This window comes from Corvus brachyrhynchos, unplaced genomic scaffold (assembly GCF_000691975.1).
Source record: "Corvus brachyrhynchos isolate BGI_N302 unplaced genomic scaffold, ASM69197v1 scaffold245, whole genome shotgun sequence".
NCBI lineage: Eukaryota > Metazoa > Chordata > Aves > Passeriformes > Corvidae > Corvus > Corvus brachyrhynchos.
The window spans coordinates 7,506,660-7,517,339 of record NW_008238988.1 but is presented as its reverse complement, the minus strand read 5'-3'; the positions used below and the strand labels follow the sequence as shown (position 1 = coordinate 7,517,339).

Here is a 10,680-nt window from a genome sequence, read left to right as displayed (position 1 = left end):
ATTAGAAACAACGATCAGGGGACAAATGGCATCTTTGCATGTGAATAGCAGCGAGGAGCAGGTGTCATCTCCCGGCAGGTGAGCGGTACTGGCTGTCCCTCGTTTGTGCGGCTGTCACAAGCGCGCCTCCAGAACGGGCTGTCAGTGCTGTTGTTTTCCTGGGAGATGTATGATGTGCATTTATTAATGGCATGAGGGGCTGCTGCTTCCACTGGCACAGGCCTCGCTCCGGTGCCTGTAGTGAATTCACTGCAAAGCTCAGCAGCTGTAAGGCTGCGCAGAGCCCGGAGTGGAGCAGGCAGGACTCTCGCTGGTGTCCCCCTGCAGCTGCAGCTGCAGCACAGCAGCCTCTGCACCGCTGAAAGGGGCCTGAAACAGGGAATTCATTTCTAACGTGGGCAGTATCCCAGAGCTGGAATGAAATTCACTTCTGCAGAACCTGAGAAAGATGAAACGTTAGGGAGCAACTCTGCAAACATGGGCAGCTCTTGGAATGTGATGGGTACTCCTCTTCAGGTCAAGTCCGAGGACAAACCTTGGCTCTGTCCGAAGAAGAGTGTTCATGCTGGAGCTGTGCTGACAGGACAAGGAACAGCGGGTTCAGACAGAGGGCAGGTATCAAGGAAGGAATTGTTCCCGGGGAGGGTGGGCAGGCCTGGCCCAGGGTGCCCAGAGCAGCTGGGGCTGCCCCTGGATCCCTGGCAGTGCCCAAGGCCAGGCTGGACATTGGGGCTGGGAGCAGCCTGGGACAGTGGGAGGTGTCCCTGCCATGGCAGGGGGTGGGAGGGAAGTTCTCTTGCAAACCCCTCCCAACCCAAAGCATTGCATGGGCCAGTGACTCCGTGCCTGTTCCAAGGTGGGCAGGGACGGTTCTCCTGGCACACCCGAGTGCCAAAGGTGGGGCTGATCCTCTCTCCCCAGCTCCAGTGGCTCGGAGAAGGACTGGATGTGGCCCTGTGGTCTGGTGACAAGGTGGGGGTCAGTCGGAGGCTGGACTCGGAGATCTCGGAGGGCTTTTCCAGCCTTAATGATTCCACGATTCCGCGATCCCGCGACTCTGTGGACATCAGACTGAGCGCGCCGGGGCGGGCGGGAGCTGCCGAGTGAGTGTGCTCTGCCTTCCTGTGTCTGAAATCACCAGCACTTCCAGCTTATGCAACCGAGGGGAAGGCACGGGGGGATTATTCCCAGAGGGAGGGAACAAACAGCCCGTGCCTGGAAGTGCCGAGGGGGAGCTGCTCTCCTTGAACGGAGCCGACACCTCGGCCCCAGCGACGGGAGCGGGGACTCCCAGCAATGCTGAGAGCTCACGGAGCAGAGCTGCTTGTGTTCCCCGGGCTGGAAAACCCGAGATGAAGGGCTCTGTGAGCTCATCGGGAGGCTCCCGCTGGGAAACGTGGGACAGGGAAGGGGCCGGCCCTGGGCAGGCGGCCACTGCTCACAGAACACTCCCCAGGGTCCTGCTGGGACTGAGGGTAAATCCCTCAGGTCTGGGGGTCTCTCAGGTACCCTGCACTAAAGATCCAGCCCAAATGCTGGGACTGAGGGTAAATCCCTCAAGTCTGGGGGTCACTCAGGTACCCTGCACTAAAGATCCAGCCCAAAACACGGGAACATAAAAATAACATGGAACTTCTCATAAACATTACATTCTAGGGGATGCAAGGAAGCACGGAGGCATTTGGGAGCGCTGCATAGCTGGAGTGGGTCCTTGGGAAAGGAAATGTTTCCCTTTCTGTGGAAAAACCTAAATCCAGGAAGATACGTGAGAGGAAGGATGCTTCTGGGAATTTGGGTCCTGTTGAAATATTGTCCCTGATTCACTCTGAAGTATTTTGCCTGCAGCTATTCAGAAAAGCACTTTTGCTTATGCTGCCTCATGCCAAAGCTGAGCTAAATCACAATCCTGGCAGAACTGCTGAGGAGGTCCTTGCTGAGAGCTGCTCAGGCCGTTCACCTGGCGTGCCCTGGAGAAAGATCCTGATTAGATCCAGTGGTTTAAAGGGGTTTTTGAGTGCTTAAAATACATCAAACCACTGTTGGATTCAGCAAAAAGAGCCTCATTTTGCACAGTTACTTGCAGGTACTGTCATGCCCACGTGGTGATGGACTTTGGTATAAACAGGGCTCTCTGTGGCGTGGTGCAGGTGGCTCCTGACACAGAAGGGTACAAGGTTCAGCTCTGAGGGTCACCCCCGAACTCCAGTGGGCTCACTGAGCTTGGTAGAGAACTTGCACAAACGGAGGCTTGCAATTATTTCACGGCTGTGCCTTGGGTTGGGCCAGAAAGGAGTTTTTGCAGTCCTGGTGGTCTGAAGGATGTTATTTAGTGAAAAGTGTTACTGGGAAAGACTGGGGGGGAAAAAAGAGATGAAAAGTCCCCTGTAGGGGACTGTCACCTATCTGGATATAATACACAATTTATTGCTTTTTAATCCTTTTATTGCCTTTAATCACTGAGTAATGCGGTGTGGTTCACTTAGGGAAATTATTCCAATCTAGTTGTTGTATTTGTCTGGTAAAATCCAGTTATTACCTTAATGACACACATGGAAATCCCTGTTTGTGCCTTTCCTGTGCCGTGGGTGGGCAGTGATGTCCTGCTCGTGTCCTCCCGGCCCCGTCCCAAGGGCCGGCTCCAGGCACGGCACCGGCCTGACCGGGCTGGGGGATCTAAGAGCGGAGAGGGAAAAAAAGAGAGACTTTTGTCAGTGTAACATTAATTATTTTCTCTGCTAATTAAAAAGCCCATAATTTATAAATTAGCATTCATCATCCGCAGGCTCCACATCAGTCAGATCAAAATACGACACACCATTCAAGTACAACATGTGAGCGCAGCCGCTGTAATGCTTTGAATCCTCTGGGAGGCTGCGCCACATCCCTGTCAAAGGAACTGCTGAAGGGAAGAGCAGAGCCTTGTTATCATCACAGCCGTATCTCGCTGCTTCCCTCCCCGCTTCCCCTCCTTATCTGCTGCGCTCCCGCTCGCCCAGATCTTCCTTTTATTTTTGCTAGAATGGAATTCAGCACAGACTCACACACCCTTTATTTCTGTGACTCCATTTCCCGCGCATGAACTGGCTTTCTGAAAAACAGTTCTGTCCCGGTTGGAAAAGCGGGATCTGACTTGAACCGAGGGGAAAAGTTGGAGAAGAACATTCAGAAGCTCCTCTGACCAAAGGCAGAGGAGTCCCTCCAGGCTCTGGTAATTGCAGTGTCACATACAGCCAGAAATGTTTTGAAAATTAAAAGGATTTCCCTGCTATCCAGCCTAAATCTCCCCTCCTGGAGCACAGAAGCCAGAGGAATTGGGATTTGTGTCAGTACACAGGATCAGTCTGAAAAGCAGATATTTTAAATTCCTTAATGGTCTTAGATTTTAAGCCCAGTCTTAATTGTGTTGAAAACTGCATTTCACAAAGCATTTAGCCTGAAACCTTACACTGTTCCTGGCTTTTGCAGGTTGGTTTGGGGTTTCTTTCAGGTTTTTGTTTTGATTCTGTTTGGTTGGGATTTTTTTGTGTGTGTAGTATTTGTTTGTTTTTTAAATTATTTTTTATTGTTTGTGTCTGCCAGAATGCGTGTTTGACAGCAATCAGGAAAAAAGAACAGTGCCTTTCTGGAACTTAATTCTTTGGATCTACCAGGCTGTGGAGGGCTTTGGAGATTTCAGAGGGTGCCATCAATGTTTTTTCAAAGCCAGTTGTTGCTGCAGTGTGTAAGAAATGGAACTAAGTGGCTTTATTTTGCTGCTCTCTGGCTACACGCAGGCAATCACCGTACTCTGGACTTGCTGCTCTCACAAACCTGCTCCAAGCCCAGCCCCCTGAACCCAGCAGGGAGCACAGCTGAACCCCTGCGGGACACTCGTGTCCGGCTCCTCTCCCATTCCCATCGCGGCCCCACGGACACATCCGTGCAGGAAATGTTCGCTCTGCCCGCCCGGGCCTGGCCTGTCCTGAGGAACTGCTGCTCCTCCATCCTGCTCCTCCATCCAGCTCCTCCCTCCAGCTCCTCCATCCTGCTCCTCCATCCTGCTCCTCCACCCAGCTCCTCCATCCTGCTCCTCCATCCTGCTCCTCCCTCCAGCATCTCCATCCTGCACCTCCATCCTGCTCCTCCATCCAGCTTCTCCATCCTGCTCCTCCCTCCAGCTCCTCCATCCAGTTCCTCCCTCCAGATCCCCACAAACCCCCACACCCTGTCCCTGCACTCCTGCCTCTCCCAGGGAACTGCTGCTCCTCCATCCTACTCCTCCATCCTGCTCCTCCATCCAGCTCCTCCATCCTGCTCCTCCATCCTGCTCCCCACAAACCCCCACACCCACACCCCTCACACCCTGCCCCTGCACCCCGGCTCTCTCCTGCCACCCTGCCACCTGAGACACCCCTGGCACCTCTCACGTCCCTGACACCTGTCACACACCTGGAACCTGGCACACCCCTGTCCAGTTCTAGCTGGGCAGGTTGGAGCCACACTTCTGTAGCATTTCCCAGCAAATTCGTGGGATAGAGGAATGTCTGGAGGGCCCAGTGGGATCATCTGGTCCACGCCTGAGGTTTCTCTAATTCACTGTCTGCAAAGACAAATCGGCTCAAGGAAAAGACAAGGGTTTCCAAAAGCTGAAAATACCCTTTAATTGATTTCATCTCTGATTTGGTTAACATCTGGTTTGCAGTTTTTATCAAAATTCATTTGGAGAGATGCATCTATAAGAAGATTAGGAAAAGGATGGGGAACACACATTTTTTTACACGTCCAAAACCATGGAGGAGCCATGGAATTACAGAATTCCAGAATCCCTGAGGTTGGAAAAGCCCTCCCAGCCCATCGAGTCCCAGCTGTGCCCGATGCCCACTTGTCCCCAGCCCAGAGCTCTGAGTGCCACCTCCAGGAATTCCTTGGGCACCTCCAGGGATGGGCACTCCAAAGCTCCCTGGGTAGCCCCTGCCATCATAGCCCTGGTATGAGCTGTAAAATCCCCCTGCAGAGCTCTCCTTCGGCACAGCCCCTTCCCGCCTTGCTTTGCCTTCCCTTTCTGCTGCCTGTTCTCCCCCTTTCCTTGTTTTTGCGCTTTTAAAGCCGTGTTCAGACCTGCCCCCGGGCGCTGTGCCGGAGTCAGCACTGCACAAATGCCCTTTTAATTTCCACGCGACTGAAACGCAATCAAGATAAAAGGTTTAATTTTTCAGATGCATTTGATATCTCGTGGCCATTTAAGTGCCTTGATCAGTGGGCTGGGCTGGTGCCAGCCCTGTCGCACTTGGCTGCTGCTCAGACAGAGCTTAAAGAAGCACACGGCATTAGTGGCTAATGGGGATGCAGCCATAAATCCTCAAATAAAAGCACAAAGGGGAACAGGGCTACAGGAGCACAGGAATACAGAAGGAGAGGAACGTTTTCAGAAGCCATTTGCAAAATCAAGATTTCTTTTGCTGTGCTGCTTTAGAAATAAAATGGACAAAGAGCCATTTAAGCTTCTAAGTATTTGTGAATGAGCTCTTTAGACAAGACCAATAATGTCACTGTATGTTTTCCCAACAGTAAGGATGTGAATTTCCCCAGGAAATGCAGCAAAGGGAGGACACACTCTGGGGAAAATGCCTCCGTGCCCGGGATCCAGCAGCTCACCTGCAAAGTGCAGCTGCATTTCACCTGCGGAAGGGGGGATTTTAACAAGGGCTGGAGCCCTCTGGACGGAGCTGCTGAGGGGGAAGGTTTGTCCTGCCCATCCCCAGCCCTGCCGGCCTCTCTGCCCTTCACCGGCCACTGCCCTTCGAGGATTTCAGCTTCACACCCAGACAGGCTGGTGAATGTTTTGTGTATTTACATGTATATATATGTATATACATATACACAAGAATATTTCTGAGCCCTGGACATTATGGATACACTGAAAGCAGAAATCAAGCTCCTAAACCCGCGGGCAGAGCCGGATGTGTGTTAGTGCTTTGTGTGAAGCTGCCTGGCTCCGGCTGCGTGTCACAGCCAGGGACAGCCCCGTGTTTGCTAAAGGTACTTGAGGAAGAAAAATAAAGGTTACAAGGTTCTGGATCCCAGACGGAAACGGTGCCTGGAAGAGCAGGATCAAAGGCTGGATTGCACTGCTTCAGGGGCTGTGCTCAGACACTGACCAGTGCCAAGACAGCACTTAGGAGGGCACTTAGCGAGATTGTTAAAGTGCTTCATCAAGAAAATAGCCGGGACTGGAAACTCCTGCATCCTGGATAGTCTCGGTGTCAAAATACTTGAACCTCACCCAGCGGCTGGTGAGAGCACTCAGGGCTGTAACTGGGACTCTGCTAGGAAATACCAGCAATAATGCCTTCAAAATCAAGAAACAGAGAAAAACAGAATAAATGAAAGAGCAAACAAAAATCTGCCCTTGTATACTGGTGAGAGGCTTAAGAAAAAAGGGGCATTAAAGCATTTTGGAAGGTCTAAGTCTCCAGGGGGCCAGGAACCATCTCTGGCGAGCAGAGCTGGAGTCCTACAGCATTTCAGAGCAGTGGGGAGGACGCGGGGCTCCCCACCAGCCTCAGGAGCCACTGCGGGGAAAGCAGGTGCTGCAAAGGGTGCAGGTGTGCTCACCTGAGGCTGAGCACCTGCGGGATGGGTGTGATTGCACCCCTGCAGGCTGCTGCTCCGCACGGTCCGGAGGGTGCGTGGTGCATCCCCAGGATGGAATGGGCCACAGCTCCCTGGCCAGGGGCTCCTTGCTGGGCCCCGCTCTCCCTTTGTTCTCCCCTTTTCTCCCTTTTTATGTGGAGCTGCAGGAGAACAGACTCTTCCCCTCACCCTTTCCTGTTGTGAATAACAGCAAGGGCCAAATCTGACCGCGGGCTCGGGAGCCAGCTGGTCGGTGTTGGTGATCCTAAAGGGCTTTTCCAGCCTCACCAGGGCGGTGATCCCGCGGCTCTCATTTTGATCACACGACTGTAGCTACGGCAGGGCGGTTGTGCACGTTGCTCCCTCCCTCTGCTGCCCAGCTCTGTTCCATAAAGCCAATTTGGTTTGTTTACAATCCGTGGAGCCATTTCCCGTTTCCAGGACTGTGTAAAACGCGGGGCTGTGCTGTGGAGTGTCACAGGGCCCAGGTGACACCTGGCTCCCGGCACCTCGGCTCCGCTTGCAGCAGCTGGGCTGGTCAGGAATTAGTTTTATAATGAAATCAATTACACAGATTTAGCTTCACTTGGATCTTTGCCTTCAATAAACAGGCTGGAGCAGCGTCCCCAGCATGAGCTCCATGGATGAGCCCAGGCTCCCTGCAGCCAGGGGACACTGCCAGCTCCACTGCCATAAGCACAGCACATCCAGGCTGAACTTCAGCCTGAGAGGAGGGGAAGCCTTCCTGCATGGTGACATCTTCCTGGCTGCTGACACTTTGTTCTCTTTCTTCTCTCTTGGCCGAAGGAAGAGAACACCATAGATGTTCATGTGCAGTTCCAGCATCTTTTCTTTCCCTTTCAGTCAGACATGTTTTGAAGCCATAGAGACGCTCTGGTTAATTCCCAGTTCCCTGATTCACACAGTGGGAAAAGGACACAACAGAGATCTCTAATTCCTCACAGGTTTAATACTTCAAAAAGTGCCTGAAATAAAATCAGCCAATGCAGAGCAGGTCGGGGCCGTCACCCTCTGCCTGCTCGGGAACTGACCAACAACATCCATGAGCAACACGTCACTCTGGAGAGCTCTCTTCCCTGGAAAGCCCAGCTCAGGGGGATCCTGGGCTGCCAGTGGGAGCATCTGGACCCCCACCACTGTGGGAAGGCAGCAGCTGCCCACGGGGACACCTCCCTCTAGTCCGGGTTGCTCCAAACTCCGTCCAACCTCATCTTGAGCACTTCCAGGGATGGGGCAGCCAGAATGAAAAAGGGAAGGAAGGAAGAAAGATTTGTGCTCTGTAATGGAGTCCTCTGATGGTTTAACAGCTTTTGGACAATAACAGAGCCACAACCACTGAGTTTCACTGCAAAATTAACTGGGAAATAAGTAAGGAATATATTGTTTCCCATTGAAAGACCAATGTTTCCCATGACAAAAGCAAACTAAACCCACAAAGAGTCCCAGGCTTTCATTTCTAAAGGACAACAGTTGTTAATTTCAAATTTTAATCTTTTTTTTTTTTAAGCAAATTATCAGCAGTCAAAGCCCTCCTGTAACAGATTTAATACTCAGTAAATATTCAAGTTATATTCGGCAGTTTCATCTGTGTCCATGTTCTTTGGAAACGGGATCTGCTGCTTTGGCTGTGCTCTGATAACACAATTAAAATGCCCTAACGATTTCAGCAGACCTAAATACTGCAGCATGGCCACAGTAAATAAAGTTTAGATGATCCTTCAGTGGTTTGCTTTATTATATATATAAAAATATGGATGTCGATGCAGGGAATTCACGCAAATGCTGGCTGTTAAAGGCAGCCAGCTCAGGGAAACTGCAAATCTGTGGTGTAGTAAAACATTACTGTTGGAGAATAAACATAACTAGAAGTTTGATAGAAAAATGACAAAGTATTCAGTTTTCACCCAGGAGCTGTTATAAATACAAATATCCCCGTGATCCCTGTTCAGTGCTGGCTCTGGGAGCTGGGATCGTGTCCGCAGCAGATCTGATGGCTGAGTCTGTTTTACACCCTGCAGAGCACCAGGGCTTTGATATTGGGAAAATTCCTTCCTGGAAAGGGCTGCCCAGCCCTGGCACAGCTGCCCAGGGCAGGGGTGGAGTCCCCATCCCTGGGGAGGCTTTAAAGCCCTCTGGATGTGGCACTTGGGGACAGGGGTTATTGGTGGCCTGGGCAGTGCTGGGGAAGGGCTGGACTCGATCTCAGAGGGCTTTTCCAGCCTAAAGGATTCTGTGATTCAAAGTAAACCAAATAGAAACTACTATGAAAAATATCTTTACGAATGAAGTGTCTTGATTTTAGCACCTCTCTTGGTCCAAAATTTGGTTCATATTAGAGAGAGAAGTTTAGGACTTGTAGTAAGAACTACTCAAACTACTGATAAAAATGTGGAGATTTTCACTAAAAAGCATCTGGTTCTGCACAGAGCTGAGAGTCAGCAAATGAGAGTTAATGGTCCCAAATCTTCAGGCAATACAAAGAATTACAGTGCCAGAGAGTTTCACCTTGGAACACTCCAAAGTGACCTAAAGGAAGGCTGCCTGTAGAGAAAACACCCCGTCTGTGCTGCTCAGGGGGTGACTGGAAAGAGAGTTGACAAAATGTCCCTGCAGAAGTCAGGCAGACATTGGACTTGAGTCTTGGAGGAATCTTCCAGCCTCAGTGACTGTGATTTTAAGTCAATGGCTTGCAATCAATCTATGGGAAATATCTGAATATTTCAGTGAGGTCCTGGGAAAGGGAACATGTCCCTGGGTGATATAATTCACCTGAAGTCTTTGAGTGGGTTCCCCCCAAAACTGCTGAAAGAAAATGGGTGTGGGAGGAAAGCAAACCCTGGGTGGTGTCTGAGGACAGGTTCAGAGGCAGCACTGGTCCTGTCCAGGGCTGGAGGCTGCTGGACCGGGCTGGGAGCAACACAGGAGAGGGGGAGCAAAAGATGCAGCAGCAGATTTCCAAAAGTCACAAAGCTGCTCTTTGAGGGAAAGCCAGAGATGACCAGAACGGGTTTCAAACGAAAAAAGGTAACAAGAAACCCAGTCAATTAACCAGAAAACCAGTCAATGGCAGGTCCAGGGCAGCACTCAGTGACCAGAAGCTTTTAAGCCTTTTTTACACACACCTGAAAGCTGTCCAAATAACACATTTCTCAGGCGGGGGCGAGAGGTGCGCTCGGCTGGGATTAGCCGTGTTTGCCCATTGCCATGGTTACCAGCCTTCCCCGGCTGCCCGGGCAGGGCGCTTCCCGGAGGAGGAGGGTTCGTGGAGCATCGTCCGGAGGTGCCGGGACGGTTCCAGCTCGGTGTTCCTGTGTCGTTCTCCTTGTTCTGGGGATCAGCAGCTCCTGGCCGGGCCCTGCTGCAGGCTCGGGGTCACAGCAGCGTTTGCTGATCTCTCACCTTCGCTGGTGGCTTCAGCCCTGGCCGGAGCCTCCGGTGCCCCAGCAGCGCTGCCCGCAGTGCTCCATCCGCAGGGACCCGCTCCTTACAGCTGGGGCTGCCCCAAGGGCACAGTGCCAACACCCCCAAGGGCACAGTGCCAACCCCGCAGCCAGCCCCACACGGGCACGGCAGCACCGGCCATGGCTGCGTGTAGAACTGCTGAGCTGCCTCAAGAGCTCTCAGTGCTCGGAATTCCAAACAGGGAGTTTGGCTCGACAGGACTCTGTAGGAAAGGAGAATCCTCTCCCAGTCTGACGGTGAGAAAAATGGGCAATTTAGTGCACCCTTGTGCTTTACCACTATTTTAATTAATGCATTATTTCACACTGGCATGGATATTTATGTGCAATTTCCAGCCATCCTGGCTGCAGGTGACACCTTTGCCGTTTCTTTGTGGTGGTTGATGCCACCAGGCCAATGGCATGTCCGAAAACAAACCTGTGGGACCAGGAGACCTTGGCTGAGCTGGAGATTGGAGTGTGGTCAGGAGCAGGTGCAAGTGCCGTGTCCCTGCTCCCACAGAGCCTCCTGCTGCCCCGGCTGCTCCTCCCAGACGCACACACGGAACAGCCGTGAGGAAATAATAGAATAAAAGGTGTCCTCCCT

The 10,680-nt window shown here is 51.9% G+C and overlaps 1 protein-coding gene across 1 annotated transcript; it reads left to right on the top strand.

Moving 5' to 3' along the window:
* The first annotated feature begins 443 nt into the window (after nucleotides 1-443).
* LOC108447830 lies at nucleotides 444-8,277 on the top strand. The gene is made up of 2 exons (XM_017738936.1): nucleotides 444-1,103; nucleotides 5,548-8,277. Exons 1-2 carry the CDS (start codon nucleotides 478-480, stop codon nucleotides 5,873-5,875), a joined length of 954 nt encoding a protein of 317 aa, XP_017594425.1. The 5' UTR covers nucleotides 444-477; the 3' UTR covers nucleotides 5,876-8,277.
* The last annotated feature ends 2,403 nt before the right edge of the window (nucleotides 8,278-10,680 follow it).